The sequence below is a fragment of the Labeo rohita genome, chromosome 4 (genome assembly GCF_022985175.1).
Source record: "Labeo rohita strain BAU-BD-2019 chromosome 4, IGBB_LRoh.1.0, whole genome shotgun sequence".
In the NCBI taxonomy this organism is placed as follows: Eukaryota; Metazoa; Chordata; class Actinopteri; order Cypriniformes; family Cyprinidae; genus Labeo; species Labeo rohita.
Genome location: NC_066872.1, coordinates 44133877 through 44154874, shown reverse-complemented (window position 1 = coordinate 44154874; position 20998 = coordinate 44133877). Strand labels below are relative to the sequence as shown.

Genomic DNA, 20998 nt, shown 5'->3' with positions numbered 1-20998 from the left:
AAAATGTGAAGTATATAACCAACAAATACGTTACATATAATATACAAAATGTGATTTCCCAGATTTGAGTATGTTGAGTGCAGTGTTTTGTGGTATACTTAATCTTAGAACATACTGCATAGGATACTATATCCTATGCAATGCACTCAACATACTAAATGTCAAAACGTGCATAGGACATCCCAGAATGCAATGTGCTAGAATGTAAATTTTCGACAATATTAAATGACACATACTATTTTATCATATTGTCTAAAGTTTTATTATTTATATTAAGAGTACAAATGCATAACTCACAGTCGAAAACGATGCTTCACATAGCACGAATAGTACACAGTACAGAGTTCAATCAAGTACACCAGCAACCTTTTGATCAATTACAGCACTTACAGAAAAATATACTAGTGTGCATACAGTATGTAAGCAGTATGCACGTTCTTAATTCCAATCATAGCTTAATAATATACACTATGTATAAATATTAGCATTTGGCGGATAACACACAGACACACAGCCCTTCATTCCACCCTCTCCTCCAACACGCATTCCACAATGAGACTATTAAAAATGTTTTCCTTTTTTTCCCCCCCTCCACGGAGGAGCCTTGTTTGGCTCGGGCTTGTTGTGGTGACCCAGAAATCCATTTTAACCGTCTCCCGAGACGGCAACTTCTTCAGTGTTATCGCTGAGCTGACAAACATTCCTCCGGCTCAGATTGATGCCCGACTCGGAATAGCAGCGCGCACATGCACGTGGTCCCGTGCGAAGGTTTGCACGAGCGTACAGGTACGCTTGTGCATCAATTATCACAACACGGACCATTTTAGCTGCAGTGCACATGTAAATTCAACAGTGCAATTTAGCAGCAGGGCTCATTTAGCATGCAAGTCATTTAAGATTTAAAACTGCACATCAAGATTAAAGAAAGCAGCTCAATGCATCTACACTAAAAATGGTCAAATTAGAGCGGGAATCGGAGAACGGTTACGGGTAACGTGTTCAAAGGCCGCATGGCTAAGCCATGGAAATGTTGAGAGTGAGTGGATACCCTTTAAAAAGTATTTATCTTGGACAAACTTCAATGGAAAGCGAGTTCGTTTCCAGGTGGGTGGCGTTTCACACAGGCCAGCACTCTTCAATCCATTAAATCTGACATTAATGTGGACATTTACCACATAGAACCGGGAATTGCTCTGAATCTGAGTGCTCAGGTGGATCTGATGCACTTCTGAACAGACAGAAGAAAGTGAAAAGTTTTCATGTAGAGGAAAATATGACCCAACAGAACAGAAAAAAAAACAAACGTGATTTAGTGAGACAAAGAAGAGAAAAGCGATTGAGAGACAAAAATAACGTGTGTGAAAATGGGAAGAAACAGCATGCTGGCACACTATCTACTATTAAGATAAGAATGTTTCTGTAAGCATGAAATTCCCCCATGACCAACACTTGGCTTGCCAAACTATCTTATATACAGAGCACACTGGGTCAGATACTGTATCCCACAATGCAATGCGCTAAAACTGACCTTCTATTTCAAGTGTGATGAACGAAACAGAACAAGCATCAACCACAATTCCCTTTGTGGCTCATTATTTGATCTGAACGGCAGTGTTTTTATACAAAACGACTCGATGCATAACAATCTGTTATTAATGGGATGAGAACTGGACACCAGTTAAATAAAGGTCATTTGATAAATGTAGCATAATAGGTCACCTCGCACTAACATTCATACTACAAAGAACTTTTTTAACGGTCGAAGTACGTACTTTTTTATTTTAAAGAAGTACAAGAGTATGTGGTTTCAGATGTTTGTGTGAAATAGTCTTTCGCATTATTTCTTTTATAATAACAATAATAATAATCAGGGCTTTTCTTTTACTTAAAAAGTTTAGGAGCAGAGTCTAAACTTTAGGAGCACCTTCTAATCAATAATCAAAAAACCTGATAAAAAATTAGACAATGTAAGTCACTTAATATGAACTTCTTGTTTATTTAACTCTTGTATTAAATCAATATCACATTTACAAACTCTCTGAGCTGTCACTCATTTTAGTTCATCGTTCCATTATAATCAATGAAGCTCTCTATACTGCACAATGAATCTCTTATTTACATTCTCTCTACACTGTTTATGAAAGGATTGGTCTGTGATACATTACTCAACGTTGCAAAAACACGTAGAGAACCCTTTGAAGCTCCCCTCAGCGCAAACACAAATGTGCTGATCGGGTCAGTCGCACTGCTGCTCCTAAATATTTTTTCATAGTTGCATGCAGTTTTTTAAAAAAAAACTAAATTACATTTAAAATTCATTTAAATTTTTAAACGTAATTTTCAAAAATCAAACGAATAAATACCAGCCCTACTTTCTACACAGTGCTCATCTCCATCTCCCTGCACAGTAGGACACAGACAAGCTCAAGGGAGGAACGCTAAACGTCTCCTTTGGGATTAATAATATCTCCACAGCCAGCTATAGATCAGTCTGTATGTGTTTTTGAGGCAGTTAATGTGACTTAAGGAGCCTCAGAACCATCAGTCTGTGACATATGTGACTTCAGGAGGTCACACGCATGTGTGTTTTGAAGCATCGGTGCGTACGGCCGCCCTCAAGTGGCCCGTGACTCATATAAACGGCTGACATTTAGCGCAGGGCTCCGAGGTGAACGGTGCGCTTTCATATACTCACATGTCCTCCGGCGTCCAATGAAGCAGCACCTTGACTTTCCCAGAATCCTCCTTCCGCCTGGCGATCACCTGCTCAATTACACACGATGAGAAGAAATGCATGAGATTGTGTTTATGGGTTAATTCCATGCTGTGTGCTTGCTGGTTAAATGGGACGGTTTTCATGGGGTTTTGGGAGCAGAAGGCGAGGCGGCGACTGTGGCCGTGAAGAGGAGGGCCTGTGCGCTGGCGGCAGCTCATTAACTGTTTAATTAAAGACACAGGAGAGCAGCGGCCCAGACAATATGGACTGTGAGAGCCCAAGAAAGTCTTGACTTCAGCTCAGAACTGAACTGACGGCTATGAAAAGTGATCATGTTGAAGAACTTCACATGGAAGAAGCAAATTCAGAATAGAATCTATACGAGTGTGTTTAAAAGCAAGCAAATTCTTTACTATATAAAGCAGAAATAGTATGAGTTGCATGATTAGGTGTTGATACCCACCGTACTGTGAAACACGACGCTGTGCCCTTTGCCTTGGCTCTCAATATGAGTGGCTAGATTGAGGCAGATGGCGCGATGACGGATTGCATCCATGGTCTGAGCATCAAAAAAGTCGTGAGGTCGTGCTGGTGGGGAAAAAACAGACTGGAGTTACCGACCGGGAGTTTTGAAACGTGAAATAAACATGGATTGAAGTTGCACCGACACTTACGCAATGACCGCCGCCGTTTGTACTTGAGTTTCCTCCGTTTGTTGATGCCCGCTTTGGAAGGAGACTCTTCCTTCACCTTGGTTTGGCTTGAGAGTTTGGAGGAATTCTGGGTGCTGAAGTGGGTCGGCACGTGGCGCGCTAGCCCCCCCTGGGAGGCGAAGGTGGCATTGCAACCGCCTACCACACACTTCACAAAGAGAGACATTGGTCAGAGCAATTACAGTAAATAAAAACAAGTCACATGAACTCTTAGCAACGCTGGGTTGTAATTACAGTTTTCACTGTCTAGCCACGATGACAAAGTTCGCTCATAAACAAAACATGCAGCTGTATGCAAGGTTACTCTTGCATAACAGTATGAACTCTTCTTAAAATTATAATTTATCATTAATGTCATCATAAAAATGGACAAAAGACAGGATTCCTTTTATTAATGCAATCTGTTACCCCCCCAAATTAGATATTTTGGTGAAATGTGAACTGATGTGTGAGACTGACCATGTAAGACAATCTAAAGTTAAAGAATCTCTGTTAATAAATAAAATAAAATAATAAAATAAATAAATAAAATACAATAGTTTTACTACAATACAATTAAACAAAAAAGAAACTAAACAGAACAGGTCAAAATTTTATTCAAATTTAATAAAATACAATTAAATAAAATAGAAACTAAAAACTAGATTGTAAGATTTGCAGACAAACTTTGACGTTGGCTTAAAAACGCCAAGTCTGAATATTTAAAATAGTTCATAATTTTAATTTTCAGATATATTCAAATATTTAAAATTTAAAATACTGTAAGTTTGGAGAATTCAAGACTAAAATAGTTTAAAAGCTTGCAATGTGAAAATTACATGTTTTTAGACTGAAGTAGTTTTAAAAGCTTGGATAAATAAATTTAAATTGAATAAATTTAATAATATAGAATAAATAAAACAGCAATCAAAAAAAGTAAAAAATTCTAATTAAATCAATTACAACTAAATAAAACAGAAACAAAAAAAAAACAAATAAAAATGTTATTTAATAATATACAATAAATAAAACCAACAAAACTCTAATTAAATCGATTACAACTAAATAAAACAGAAACAAAAAATAAACAAATAAAAATTAATTTAATAATACACAATAAATAAAAAAAATCTAATTAATTCAATTACAATTAAATAAAACAGAAACAAAAAAAACTAAAAAAAATAATATACAATAAATAAAACAAACAAAAAATAAACAAATTAAATGTAATAATATACAATAAATAAAACAAACAATAAATTCACAACTAAATAAAAAGTAAATAAAACAAAATATATATATATATATATATATATATATATTTTGTTTTATTTACTTTTTATTTAGTTGTGAATTTATTGTTTGTTTGTTTGTATATATATATATATATTAAATAAATTGTTTGCATGTATTTGTGTATGTGTGCAAATAGGCCAACCTTGAATGGTTTGTCTCCACTGTGTGACAGCATGTGTCTCTGCAGCCAGCTCTGACTGGTGGACGGTGTGTTATACACCTTACAGCCTTTCCAAAGACACACGAAAACCTGCGTGCAAACAGTGAGCAATGTCACTAAATCTCACTAAATGCATCAAAAAGCATTTAAAATCTTTTTGCAAAATGCATGGCATAAAAAATACGTTTTCTTCTAATCCAATGCCACATTTAACATGGCTCAAATACTTTTTGGGGCATAAAGCAAGCATGCGCGCACACACACACACACACACACACAGACTGACCCCACCACGCTGTCCGTCCACGTGCACTCCGCGGATGTGTTCGGCCAGGTCCGGGCTGGTGCTGAACAGCATGTGGCACTGATCCCAGCAGCAGGGGTAAGATGGGCCCTTAGTGGAGGTGGAAGACGCCCCGCCATGACCGTTCATCATAGCTGGGGTAGAACGACCGCTGGATGCGATGCTCTCCATGTCCATAAGAGTACTGCTGATACTGAAACAAACATAAACAATGATTTTGTAGGCAGAAATCCAAATTTCATAGTGATATTGGTATGCCAAAAGTAATTAATTTCTTCAGGCTGAGATGTTTTAGTGCCCTTTTAATGATGTTTTCTCAATTAAATCCCACTGTTGCGGTGATTATCCAGTAAAAATACAATTTATATGCACAAAACTGGCCCTAGAAATTGTGATGAAAATATTGCGATTAAAAATAATAATGAATAACAGAAAATGTATCTTGATTTCTGTGATAAAACCTGCAATGCAGCTCCCACGTTAACAACCATAAGTCTTTGTAAACGGTAAATGAGGCCAGTGCAGCAGGACGACCGCCTAACCGTGGCACACAAACGCTGTAATAGTGATCTTTCAAGCATGCAGCTGTGCAGTGTGGGAGAGGACAGCGGTAAACTACCGCAGTAAAACACCATGAACTCCAGTGAATGTGGCTGAATGGCTCCTGAGGGGAGAGGAGGGGCTCACGCACACTTCCATCTGTTGGTTCCTTTCAGACTTCACTGCCCACAACTGACGCTAAATCCCAGGATGTGCCAGAAAACAGGATGCTGGGTAATCACAGAGACAAACTCCAACTGCCAGTCTGACTACTGATGAAGTGATAAAGCATTTACAGCTGCAAAACCCACAGGTACATCAGTGATTTTTTTGCTCAAAACCATTATCTGAAGAATGCACACAAACGGTGCGTGCATTAAAGTTTAATCATTTGCATTAGGGACTTGCTCAGCGATAGTAATAGCGATGCTAAACGCACTAACATTTGAGACTTGTATGCTGAACATGCATTTTGAAAGTCTGACACCTGATTGAGATTAGCACCAGTTTTTTTCTACTGAAAGCAGAAGCAGCTGGCCACAGCTTTCATCTGACAGACTACAAAGTGGGTTAAAACCTCAACACACGTGGGTTTCTTGGTTCTGCAGGCTGATGTCCAGGAGCCGTCAGACATCGTAAACGTACATGAGAGATTTAGTTTCAAAACGGCTGAAACTGGCTGAAGAAGACGAGCAAATAGTTAACACCTGCTTTTACTCAAACGTCCCAACCAGTGGAGTTCCCCTCTCAAAACTCATTTGCACTTTCACATATTCAAGCTGGAACACCTGTCATTTAGCATTGACATCAAACGTTGATGACTTTTAGAGTATAAAAGCATAAGTTAAAGTCTGTTTCTCATGCAAAGCTCTGTCCACAAAGAACAGTGCAAACACTTTGCCTAACATCTCCTTTTGTGCTCCACAGGTCTGAAACAGTATGTTAAGTTTACATACACTTGATTCTTAATACTGTGTTGTCACCTGAATGATCCAAAGCTGTGTTTTTTGTTTAGTGATAGTTGTTCATGAGTCCCTTGTTTGTCCTGAACAGTTAAACTGACTGCTGTTCTTAAGAAAAAAAACTTCAGGTCTCACAGATTCTTTGGTTTTTCAGCATTTTTGTGTATTTGAACCCTTTCCAACAATGACTGCATGATTTTGGGATCCATCTTTTCACACTGAGGGACTCGTATGCAACTATTACAGAAGGCTCAAACACTCACTGGTGCTTCAAAAGGAAACACGATGCATTAAGAGCCAGGGGGTGAAAACTTTTGAAAAGAATGAAAATGTGTTCCTTTTTTTTATTTTTTTATTTTGCCTAAATATATATACATTTTTCCATTTAGTACTGCCCTTCAGAAGCTACGGAAGGTACTTACATGATTCCCAGAAGACAAAATAAGTTAAATTTACCCTGATCTTCAAATTGAACAAATTTTTACCCCACGGCTCTTAACGCATTGTGATCCCTTCTGAAGCATCAGTGAGCGTTTGAACCTTCTGTAATAGTTGCATACGAGTCCCTCAGTTGTCCTCAGTGTGAAAAGATGGATAGCAAAATCATACAGTCATTGTTGGAAAGGGTTTAAACACAGCAGAAAAAATGCTGGAAAAGACTTGAAAGATTTTTCTAAAGAACAGCTGTTCAGGACAAACAAGAAACTCATGAAATCTATCACTAAACAAAAAAAAAACACAGCTGTGGATCAGGTAACAACACAGTATTAAGAAGTGTATGTAAACTTTTGAACGGAGTCAACTATTATCTTCTCTTGTAGACTACATGTCAATGTCTTTTTGTGTGACATATCTTACTCCAGCCAGTACTAATAAAAAAATGAACATGCATTTTATATAACCCGTTTTATTTTGGTAAAATAATTAACATTTTGCAACTTCTGCAAGGTGTATGTAAACTTTTGACTTCAGCTGTATCTGTTGAGTGCATTAACATTTCTAACATACATTTCTGCAGTTGCTTCTGATGAATAACCTGGACTATTTAAATGATCCTGAGCTACGCTATAAAGGCAAATCTCGTCTTATCCACCAGTTGTCGTGTGGTCTGTGTCACGCTCTCCCAGACGTCCCGCACAACAGTTACACATTCAAGCCCTCCAGCTGCCCAAACAGCAGGGCTCAGGGCCTCCGCTCGGATTTTAAGAGCTTTATTCCCAGCGAAAGCTCCACAAAGCAGCGCGTCTGGCACAGAGCAGGGATTCCCATTCGCGCACACACATTCCCTCTTTCTCCTGCCTCCACCCCTGGGCTGACCTGATACATTGTGTTCACCGTGAATTCGTTCCACCGTGCCTGCGGATAGTCTATGGAGATTTCCCATGTGCTGCGAGCTGGGCCGTCTACAGCACGACGGATGGTGAGGAATCCATTTTCTCGTGCCTTTAGAGTAAGACAAATAATAAAAGAGCCGCCCTGGCATGATAAAGGGCAGATATCCAGCACTTCGACAGAACGTGCCATAAAACACATGCACAGCCGCACCCATGTTACCCTGGTGATGTGGAAAGATGGCGAAAGGTCTCGTGGGTCCGAGCGCACCGGATGACGTAAAATCAGTTCAAAGGAAAGCGCTTGAATTGATAAGGCAAAAACAGGCCGACATCAACTTCTCAAGCCAATAACTGGTGTGGCTGTGCTTTGTCCTGACGGATAAATGATTTGAATAAGCTTTAATGGTTCTGAAATGTGTCTGAATCTCATTTTCACACAATAAATGTGAATTTACTGAGTCATTCTGACTAACATCTCCTTGTGTTACTGTGACATTTAAATGAGTTTTATGGTACAGAATTACTCTGGATTAATTAGTTACAAGACAGTTCAAATTAGATTTGTGTTTTCTCATCAGCAATACAAATGTATACTGTTTCTAAAGAAAAAACAGTATTTATATCCAATGTAACTTATGTAATGAGCTGTTTAAATAATAAACCTTGTCAAGTGAGAAATGTATCTTATATTTGCAACCATTTAGATAACTAAATAACAGAAATTAAAAAAAACTTTTAACATTGTTTTTTATGATTTATACACTACTTTGAGTGTCTGATAAGTGATTTGCAAAACTAATTTTAGCGATTTTGTTTTGACACCAGACCTTGTGCCACTTAAATCAGACATGAAAATACACTTGCAACCATTCAAATTTCAAAATAACTCTAAACAATAACAATAATTGTAATAATGAAAATACTGATAAATATTGCATTGTGACATACGTAAGTGTCCAACAACTGAGCAGAACAGACATTAAATTCTGCTTTTTGAAAAAATAACTTGGTAAACAGTAAATAAATTACCATAAGACTATACATGTTTTATAAATGATTATTATTATGGTACTTTTTTGATGGTTACATGATGTATTTGCAAAAGAGATATTATTCATTTAATTTCTGCTTTTAATAAAATAACTAATAGTAAATAAATTGTATAAATAAGACTAAATATGCATCGCAAATACTTTTTCGTACTTGTTTACCAGATATTTCAGAACAGATATTGTTTAAACTTCTGCTTTTTGCACAAAATACCTAGACTATAAGACTATACAACATATTTTATGAATATTATGATTTTTTTGCACTTTTCTGATGGCTATACCACATTTTTGCAGAACATATATTAATTTCTCCTTTTTACAAAATAACTAATAGTAAATACATTTTCATACAACTATACATCATGTCTGTTTCTGTACGTTTTTGATGGTTCCACCACATATTTGAAGAAGAAATATTATTCATTTAATTTCTGCTTTTGATAAAATAACTAATAGTGAATGAATGGTATAAATAAGACTAAAATACGCATTATGAATATTATGACTTTTCTGTACTTGTTTATGGTTACACCAGGTATTTTCAGAACAGACTTTAATTTCTGCTTTTTCACCAAATACTTAATAAATGACAATGAGGCTATACAACATATCTTATGAATATTATGGGTTTTTTTGTACATTTTTGATGGTTACATGACGTATCTGCAGAAGAGATATTACTCATTTAATTTCTGATTTTGATAAAATAACTAATAATGAACAAATGTTAAATAAGACTAAAATATGCATCACAGATATTTTGACTTTTTGTACTTGTTTATGGTTACACCACATATTTCCAGAACAATGTTTAATTTCTACTTTTTGACAAAATAACTAATAGTAGATAAATTACCATAATACTATACAATGTTTCATGAATATTATCTTTTCTTTTCCTACTTTTATATATATATATATTTGTACTATGTAATACTAGACAACGTGTTTTTTTGTACTTGTATACTATACAACATGTTTTGTTTTTGATGGTTACACACCACGTTTGCAGAAGAGATATTATTTGTTTAACTTCTGCTTTTGATAAAATAATTAATAGTAAATAAATTACCTTTAGATTATACAATATACCATATGAACATTAGAATTTTTTGTACTTAATTTTTTTGTTTACACCACGTACTTTCAGAACAGACATATGATTACATTCGTACTTTTTGCCAAAATAACTGACAGGAAATAAATTAATAGATTATAGAACGTAGACACGTATGGGCAGAACAGATATCATTCGTTTCATTTCTGCTTTTTGCCAAAATAACCAAGTAAACAGAACAGAAATAGCTATGCGACTATATAAAATGCCTCATTAATATATCACACGAATTACTGCTAGTAATATTGTTGTGGTTCCTGCCATTTTTGTTTCCTCCTCTTTGTTTTGGGTTTAGTTTTACGGCACATTTCTCGTTTGAGAGAGTTGAGTAACGATCCAAACCGCACATAAACCGCGTCACTGATCAGCAGACCTGATCTCACTATGAATATATCGGTAAACTATCGGTCACGCCGATGATCGGTTGTGTGTCAGCGGCTGAAGACGCACCTGTCCTCCGAGTCCATGCGGCTGAGCGGCTCTCCGTCGGACGATGAGCTCATCATCTCCAGACTAGCGCGCCTCTTCATTCCTCCTCCTCCGCCGCCGCTGCTGTTTTTCTCCGCCGGTGAGGACGCGCTCTCCTCCTCCCTTTGTTCTCTCTTCATCCGCTCCGCCGTCCCGTCCGCGCTGCCGGGGCTCTTCTGCTGCTCTTTCTCGGGCTCCGCTTCGGTCTCGCCATCCTCGTCGTTGCCGCCGTCTCCCCGCGTGGCTTCCTCCGGGCTTTGTTCTGTGGACTCGTGTCCGTTGGGCTTCTCGTCCGTCTCCGCTCCGTCCATCTTAACGGCCGGTTCCGGATCAGCAGCGCACAGGCCCGACTCGCTCTCGTCGCCGTTTTGCTCGCTCGGTTTCGGCGACTCTTGCTCGAAACCGTCAAGAGTCGTCGAAGCCATCGGGTTCCGCTAGTTTGCTCGCGGTCTGGCCGGGTTTACACGACGGGAAACGGATGAAACGCGGAGACTTTCAGCGACCGGACGGATCGTGGAACTGCTGGAGGCTGATCGGGGAAACGCGGGGCGGAGCGAGCGTGACGTCAGCGCTTATTATGAATGCCTCCACGTGCTCGCGACACTAAATATACAAGATAAAGTTGAAAAGTTTCCGTTACAAAACCGAAATGGCGACAGTACGTGTTAATCTTGCTCGTGTTCGTTCAGAAGGAGGCCTTAAATTCAAACTCAATTATTAATCATTTATTTCCACTTCTTTAAGAAGCAAAACACACGAATAATAGCGTTATACAACACAATACTTGTAACTAAAATTAGTATAGATTTATTAGTTCATACTTGAGATACTCTGAAATAGGTATTAAGTTGTAGAATGACAAAATTCTTGATAAAATGTTGCCATTATTATTATTATTGTTATTATCATTATTATTTCCTGACACAAGAAATACAGTAATTCTACTTCATCATATTCTACATCAAATAATCATTTGGAATATTTATTTAAAATAATCACACTCCTACGTATTCACCACGTGACATTTATTGCCATCTTATTATAACCTATAAAGCACAGTTGTATTGATGTTATCTAGTAATAAATGAATTAAGAAATAATACGCATATACAGGATAATAAAGACATATTTATATGCAAATATGAAATTATGAATTACTTTAAAGTTTATTTAGGAGAATAAACATGATCTAAAATTTGTGTAGATTTATTTGAATCGGGTATTAAGTTGTAAAATTACATTTAAAATGTCTAAGTGGTGTAAAAACATTTATTAAAAAGCTAAAATTCTTGATAAAACTTGTTGGCATTATTATTATTATTATTATTATTTCCTAAAACACAATAAAAAAACTAATTCTACTTGTTAAATTATACATATTTTGTAAAAATCGTTTTTGTAAAAAAAAATTATAATAATTAAAAAAAAAAAAAAGATTAAAAATTACACTCACACGTATTCACCACGTGACATTTAATAAAAATATTTGTAGACATATTTGCCGATTTCTATTTTATTGTAACATATATAACATAGGTGTTTTGATATGTATTATTTAGTAATAAATAACTAAACAATTAAATAAAAACCCGTGTAATAATCATGAAGTGCAGCGGAAGTGCAGGTGGTTTTCTGAAAGCGCGTGTCACTATTTTTGGCCTACATGTTTTTCTGTTATTCCGGCCTTATTGTTGGCTTAGAAACTTTTATCAGAAGATTTCTCCCTGCGTCTCAGGTGGGGGTTTCCAGACTCACCATTTAACCATTATCACACGAATCTAGATCAAAAATATGAGTCATTTAAAACGTCTCTTTCTGGAAAACATCACTAGATGGCGTCAGTTTCCTGTTTATGGGATTTTACATACGGAAATCAAAAGCCAGAGTATGCATTACTTTGATTTTTGGAATTTAAGGCCAAATAATTAATAATCAAACATTTTTATTACATGTAATATTGAAAGTAATATAGGGTGTACATTTATGAAGGATTAAGCGTTATCATTTATGAGAAATTATTCGTGGCTTTACACAATATGACCTGTGGAGGGCGCTACAGTGTGCTGCAGTACTGCATCAAACCAGCAGATGGTGACAAAACACCTAGTTCATCATGGAAATTTCTGTGGATGGGATGAATACATTATTAAATGGTAAATGGAAGGGCAGGTCACACTTAATTCATTTATGGTGTCTTGAAAACAAATGACCTCAAATTCCAAAAGCCTGTTTTTGTTCTGTATTTAATTGAAGAGTGTTCTCTTCAAAGCCTCTGAGATCATATAATCAACACTCACTGTACAAAACACTGGCAGAATCTCTCATTAAGTGTAAAACTCAAATGACTGAGACAACTGAGACTCCAACTTCATTATTACAGCTCCGTAATGAACCCGCTAACAAAGTTTGCAGAAAATACATATATTAAAAACTTTAAAGTAGTGCAATATGTCCTTGTCCTAAACTTTTTAATAAAAAAAGTAAAAAAACAAAAACAAACACACACACACACACACACATACACTACCGTTCAAAAGTTTGGGGTCAGTACATTTTTATTGTTTCTTTCTTTCTTTCTTTTTTTTTTTTTTTTTTTTAAAGAAATTAATACTTTTATTCACTAAGGATGTATTAAGTTAATAATTAAAAGTTTATTGAAAGTTAATAATAAATAATTTACATTGTTATAAAATATATATATTTTGAATAAACACTGTACTTTTTAAACTTGTTATTCATGAAAGAATCCTGAAAAAAAAAAAATCACAGGTTCCAAAAAATATTTGGCAGCACAACTGTTGATATTATCCAACATTGATCATTCTAATAATAAATCCGCATATTAGAATGATTTCTGAAGGATCATGTGACACTTAAGACTGGAGTAACAGCTGATAAAAATTCAGCTTTTCATCACAGGAATAAATTCTATTTTAAAGTGTGTTAAAATAAAAAACATTATTTTATATTGTAAAAACATTTTGCAATATTACTGTTTTTTTGTCTATATTTTTAATCAAATAAATGCAGCCTTGATGAGCATAAGAGACTTCTTTAAAGACTATTACAAGTTTTACTGACTCCAAACTTTTGAACGGTAGTGTATATGTATGAAAGTACATTCTAATTTTTTATTTTTATATTAAATTTGAATATATATGTAATAAGTCAAATTTAGAAACAAGTGATACAGAATTGTATAGATATTTGAATTTATATTTTTCTAATTTTGTTATATAATTTTCAGTCATTTTAAGTTAATCAAGATATGATATATACATATTTTCTAACTTTGTTATATAGAAAATATAGAATGTATATATAATTTTAATATTTAATTTTAATTAGATTTTTAGTTTTAGCATGTACTTTACAAATTATTTTAATAAAATTCAAATTTCTTTCTATATATACATATATTTAAATTAATTACAAATGTATATAAAGAACCAAAATGCATATGACAGATATAAATGTAAAGTACATTGTAATATTATTTGTAATAATTTTCTAATTCTGTTAAAATTATATATATATATATATATATATATATAATTTTACAAAATACGTATGCAAAGAGAAAATACAGCATTTATATATCATTTTAATATAATTTAACATGTATGTACAATATTAACAGTTTTTACACACACACACAGTATATACCTAAAATACATTATTTTTATATATAAATGTACAATTATAACATTTTTTTATTTTAATTTGTAAATTTCAGACAGAATTTTGTTAGATATTTGAATGAATAATTTTCTAATTTTGTTATATATAATTATACTTTTAAATCATTTTAGGTTAACAAAAATGCATATGATAGATATAAATGTAAAGTACATTGGAATATTATTCGTAATAATTTTCTAATTCATGGAATTTAACATGTATATACTTTACACTATAATCTTAATAAAACTCCAATTTTTTACTTCTTACACACACACAGTATACACCTAAAATACCTCATTTTATATATATATAAAAAAAATGTACAATTAAAACATTTTTAAATTTAAAGAATTGTTAGATATTTGAATTAACACTTTTCTAATTTTGTTATATAAGATATTAAAAAAAATATTTCAAGTTAATCAGAATGCATATTAGATTTAAAGTTAATATTTCAAAAAAATATATATATATAAAAAAGTGTAATTTAATGTTTTTATATAAAATATAAAAACTTGCTTGTCAATCAAACTATATATACATTATTATTTATTTAGTAATGAACAGTAGTGTTTGAAAACACACTCATGGGGTGCAAAGTCCAATAACCACACAGGAAAAAAGCAATGGAGCGCTTTTCGTATATATAAGAACATCGACATTTATTTCACATGATATAAAACAGATGAAATATGAACATTTGCATATTGACTCTGATACATAACCTCTTCTGCGTCTCTGCTCTGCTCGTAGTATGGTGTACAGTATATACATCATGAACTTTACAGTTTATACATCAAAGTTGAACACCAAAACCCTGCTTATTGCTTTATCAACTGTTTGAAAACGCTCACTGTGTGCTGTTCTCCTCAAACTAAAGCAGACCTCTGGAATACTCGTCTTATAACTCTAATACTCTGTACTCTCTGTCTCTCTAGTTAAATATATCTCAGCCATAGAAAAATAAAAGGTAAGCTGGAACATTCATGAGTGTGTCGGGAAACAGTGTGGTGGCTATTGCGGACTATCCAACATACAGATCATTTACAAATCCTGTCCGTCGGCAGCAGTACGGCGGCGCCTTATTGAAACGTTAGAGTCGTACGTCGTTTATACACAAATCGTCTGATATCAAAAAAGAAACCATGGGTGTCGTACAGTGCAAAAAGATATGAGTACTAAAAATCGCGTCGACCAACACTAGGTAAAACCGGGAGCGACCCATTAAAATCCATATAAAACAAGCGATGAACGCCACCCTCGGCAGCCTGAAGAAAACGCTCCGCTTCCTGTAATGTACGTCGGCGAGGGTTTCCGTGATAGCACCTCTGCTCACCCCATCAAACCATAAAACTCTGGGATCTACAGATGCTTCAGAAAAACTCAACAGAACAAGAGGAATATAAATAATAACCACTAGAAATGAATCCTTTCAACTAAAGTCGAACTAAGGCCTGGACGTCGCTGTGTGTCGGTCAGCTGATGGGCGGCACTTCCTGTCTGTCTGATGACGATGATGTGATTGGCTCACGGCGGGACGTCCCCTCACATGCTGTGCTTCACAGATGTCGGTGGAGGGGCTGCTGGACACACAAAACAACATTTTACACACTTATATTTAACATGTCTATATCTAAATAGATCTCAAACATAGACAAAAAATCCTGATCATGTCATATTTGATTAAAAAAAAAAAAAAAAAAAAAAAAACATGTTTCAAGGCAAATGGACTATTAAGATTTGTTTGTTTTATATACACACACATACTTTTTTTTTTGCATATTAATGCATCTCTTTTAATTTTCGACAAATTCCCATGACTAAATTTGCTATAATAGAAAGATGCATTATTTTAAATATAAAACAAAATAAATATATATTATTTATCTCTCTATATAGATTAATTCTATATTATATATACACTATATTTTATATACTTTTTATTAAAAAAAGTATTTTTATATTAATATATATATATATATATATATGCATTTAGATATTCATGTATACATTGTTATATATTAAATGAATATATATATATAGTTGTTTATTATAACTTTTGTGCATATATTTATTGAATTATACAATCAATATAAATATTTAAAAATCTAATAATTTGTTCATAATTTATTAGATTTAATATATAATGAATTATATATCATATATAATAATATACATTTATTTGAAAAAAAAAAAAATATATATATAAAAACAATGTAAAAAATTAAATAAATATATATTTTTTTCTATATATAAATTATACATTTAAAGTATTTTTATATTAATATCAATATGTCTTTATATATTCATTTATACAATCAATTATATATTAAAGTATTTCATATTTAAATGAATATATAATATATGTTTAAATGTGTATATATTTTCAAGTTCATATATATATATATACAATATGTACAAAATGAATTATAACTGTGCATATATTTATTAAATTATACAAACAATATACTTAATATATTTATGTTCGTAATTCATTATTAGATGTAAGAATTTATGTTCATTTATATATTCAATTCTATATATATATATATATGCACATTAATTCAAAGGAAATGAAGCACATTTCCTGTACAATTTTGTTACTGAAATGCAAAAAAAAAGAAAAAAAAAAAGACATTTTAATTGCATTAAAAGTACAATAAATTTCAACTAATAAAATGCATTATGCTAGTATTTGTTGACTACTCAATTTAATTCAGGCTGATTTTAATTTAACAAGTGGCGTCCAAATGGGATGATTTTCATGACTCATTTTAGAGGAAACTGTGTCTAATTGTCATGAAAATAATGTCATAATGCAAAAAAAAACCATGTAATTGCTCCCAAAGCATTTTTTCATTATGCAAAATATAATTGATGTTTTTTTTTTCCATTCGATTTCGAAGTGAACTGCGACTCTGGCGTTTCTTTGTGAACTTCACACCGCTGTGCAGAACAAATGCAATCTTCATGCAATCAAGACGACTGTGTGGAAGTGAAATAATGCATGAATTGTTTTCATTAAGTAACACAAATTGCCTTTGTATTTAATTGACTTCACTTAGCGACAAAAACAAATTAAAAACCTCCCCGTTCCACAGAACATCAATTAAAAGACATGCGTTCATGCAACTAATACAAACCAGTCAACAGAGATGTCAGGATCTCCACCAAACTGCATATTCTTGCAGTTCGGGGTGTTTTGAGCACCATATTCTCACTACATCAGACTATATGAGGCATACATACATCTATATCTCAGTGTCTTGTCGTGTGCAGCGGCGTCTGAATGACTCTTAATTGCACTGTTAATTAGTGAAGCTTTATGCTCACTGAGACTCTATGAAGCTAATGAACTCTAGTTGGGAGGCTAATTACTGCTTCATTTGAGGGGATCCTTCATTTTCCTCCGAGAACCGACAGATTACACACACACACACACACACGCTTGTATTTATGATGCATTAAAATCCCACAGAAAAAGTCTCCTATAAACTGGAATGAAACGCTCGGACTGATTTTATGAGCAAAGGCATTACGATCATTTACTGAGACGACTATATAAAAATGATGAAAACAAACGCTGTGATGTTTGTGGTGAAGTGAGTCAGACTGCTGTCGAGTGTGTCTGTGTGTCTCTTACTCATCCGTCTCTGCTCTCACACACACATGAAGTGCGATCCGTCCGTCAGCTGTGGGGGGGAGGGCGGAGGCGGAGGAGAGGAGGAGGAGCTTGGAGATTGGGGCGGAGTCGACAGACTGTTCACTGCAAAACCCACAGTGCATGCAGACACACACACACACACAAGCTGGTTAATCACACTCACACGTTCAAGCAGGGTATTAAATCAACACTTCCTATTCAGAACCAGCTCTGTTTTTAAAAACACTGGAAGAGTCTATCAGATGATTCTTTTGAACTGATTCTTTTTAGTGAATCAAATATACATTCTGGTCATGTTGAATGTTTTTTTTTGAATCACTAAAATCAAATTGACTCAAATGTCATAAAACACTCAGATACACAGGTTTAGTGTTTGTGGTACAAGCTTGAGGTGCACAGAGCTATATTTAAAATGTTTAATATTTAAATACATAATTTAATGTGTAAGTTATAAATATAGAGAGGTTTTCATATACACATATATAAAATAATATATAGTTAATTTGTATATAATTTAATAAATAAACATAATCCAATAAATGTATGAATTTATATATTATTTACTAATATAAAATTCACTAAAATGTTTAGTAAAACATATATTATAATTACACTATTCATTAAAATCAAATGCTTGAGGTGCACAAAGCTATAATTACATTTTTAAATATTTATATAAATTATATAAATATATATATAATGCATTTGAAAAACTATGTTTGACAAAACACATTTAAATACATATATTATATATTAATTTAATATAAAAATACTTCAATACAGATTTTAATATATATATATATATATATATATATATATATATATATTTATTTATTTAAATACATATATATTAATTTAAATATAAAAACAGTTCAATATAGATTTTAATATATAGATAAATACATATGATATAAATATATATTTAAACAAATATTAATTCAAATAAAAAATATATAATGCATTTTAAAAATGCTAATGTTTGAAAGGAAAAATAGAAAAATAGAAAACTATTAATTAAAATATCAATAAAATTCTATATAAATTATACTTGAAGACATACATATTTAAATACATATATTACATATTAATTTAAATATAAAAAACTGAAATACTTTAATAAGGAATTTAATATGTACATGAATATATAATTATACATTTTAAATTATATATATATATATATATATATATATATATATATATATATATATAAATCAACACATAAAATAATAAATATATAAATTAATATATGATTCACTAAAATTGAATTCACTAAAACGCTATAAAACACAAATACACAGCAGTTTAAGTGTTAGCGGTTTCCATTTCAGGCGCTTTAAAGGGAAGGTTTGGGAGGAAAAGGGTCTTTCCTTTCAATCAAAACAAAGCAAAGACTGACTTCAGTCTGAGAGCTCATCTTTACTGCTCACCTGACATGAGCGTGCCGTGTTTGCTGTTGGTCAGCCCATACGACACGTCCTGCTCTTGACTGGAGGGCTTGTCATCCTCTTCGTCCTCCTCCTCGTCTTCCTCAGTGTCCACGCGCACCATGACGGCCGTCTGTAAGCTGACACACACACAGTGGAGCGCGGTCAGTCCTCCGTTATGAAGCGGCGTGTGTGTGTGTGTTCAGATGAGTGTAAAGTGAGCTGTACCTGTTCTGAGCGGCCAGAGTCTTGCGATACTCCAGCGGACTCACAAGTTTCGGCTCTGATTCGTTCTTGTTCAGCACTGGTTTTGGACCCGCGCTCTTCAGAAGAGCCTCTTTAATGGAGGCCGTTCGGGACGTGGGCGCTTTCTCCTGGACACACAAACACAACAAATAAACGCTCAGACTGGACCAAAACGCCATTCATAGGGACCCCACAGAGTGTTTCTGTATTTTTGATCAAATCAGCGCAGACTTGAAGAGTATAAGAGACTTTTAAAACCTTACTGATCCCAAACTTTTGAATGGTAGTGTACATTTATTTTAAATAAAAATGCATTCATTGATATGAATTAGCATATATAATAATAATAATAATAATAATGATAATAATAAGCATGCATGTATTAATATGAATTAAAATAAATATAATATGAATTTTAGCTTATATAATATTAAGTGAATATTACATAATAATAATAATAATAATAATAATAATAATAATAATAATAATAAGCATGTATGTATTAATATGAATTAGAATAAATACAATCTGAATTTTAGCCTATATAATATTAAGCTAATATTGCATAATATTATTAATTAAAAAAATAATAATAATAATGATATTAACAGCATGTATGTATTAATATGAACTAGATTAAATATAATCTGAATTTTAGCCTATATAATATTAAGATAATTATGCTATTATATAATAATAATAATAATAATAATTGTGTATGTATTAATATGAATTAGAATAAACGAATTTTAGTTTATATAATATTAAGCTAATATATAATAATAATAATAATTATAATAATAATATGCATGTATTAATATGAATTAGAATAAATATAATATGAATTTTAGTGTATCAAATCTTAAGCTAATAATAATAATAATAATAATAATAATGAAGCATATAGTATATAATATAAAGCTTGGCCAAACCTAAGCAGAATATTACATATGATAATTTTAATAACTAAACTTTTCATATTTTTCTTACAAATATTTATTAATTTTAATATCAACCCAAATTAAGTTGAATAAAAATACTAGTCTCTTTATATCTATGACATATTTTAGCTGTGTTATTTTAGTAACATCAAGATATTGTTTTTGTTCATAGCTTAAATTAGGTTTTATTTTTTATATTTGCCATTTTCATTTTAATTTTACAGTTTTAGTAATTTTATTGTGTTTTTGACATTTTTATTATTTGTTTCTTTTTTTAATGTCTATTTAGTTTTTAAAATTATTTATTTCAGTTTTAGTTATTTTAATGCATAAAGGTTGTTTTATAATATAATTATGCTGTTTTATAATAAATATTTTTTATTGTAATGAATATA

The 20998-nt window shown here is 32.9% G+C and overlaps 2 protein-coding genes across 32 annotated transcripts in view; both read right to left on the bottom strand.

The window, feature by feature from the left end:
- The window catches only part of aebp2 (AE binding protein 2), a 37511-nt gene extending 26307 nt beyond the window's left edge, over window positions 1–11204 (bottom strand). For 2 of the 3 annotated variants that reach the window (XM_051107712.1, XM_051107711.1), the window contains exons 1-6: window positions 10627–11203; window positions 5154–5364; window positions 4850–4957; window positions 3391–3577; window positions 3180–3304; window positions 2696–2763 (exon numbers count right to left, since the gene is read on the bottom strand). In XM_051107712.1, the coding sequence (XP_050963669.1) occupies window positions 2696–2763; window positions 3180–3304; window positions 3391–3577; window positions 4850–4957; window positions 5154–5364; window positions 10627–11069 (1142 nt within the window). In that variant the 5' untranslated portion in view covers window positions 11070–11203. Of the gene's footprint in view, window positions 1–2695; window positions 2764–3179; window positions 3305–3390; window positions 3578–4849; window positions 4958–5153; window positions 5365–10626 lie in introns of all 3 variants that reach the window. The other variant, XM_051107710.1, reaches the window with a different exon arrangement.
- A 3759-nt stretch (window positions 11205–14963) lies between these two features.
- Window positions 14964–20998, bottom strand: part of plekha5 (pleckstrin homology domain containing, family A member 5) — a 177256-nt gene continuing 171221 nt past the window's right edge. For 26 of the 29 annotated variants that reach the window (XM_051107215.1, XM_051107224.1, XM_051107217.1 and 23 more), the window contains 4 exons: window positions 19645–19790; window positions 19420–19556; window positions 17972–18094; window positions 14964–15911 (listed from right to left, as the gene is read on the bottom strand). In XM_051107215.1, the coding sequence (XP_050963172.1) occupies window positions 17988–18094; window positions 19420–19556; window positions 19645–19790 (390 nt within the window). In that variant the 3' untranslated portion in view covers window positions 14964–15911; window positions 17972–17987. Of the gene's footprint in view, window positions 15912–17971; window positions 18095–19419; window positions 19557–19644; window positions 19791–20998 lie in introns of those variants that run through there. The other 3 variants (XM_051107216.1, XM_051107219.1, XM_051107242.1) reach the window with 3 other exon arrangements.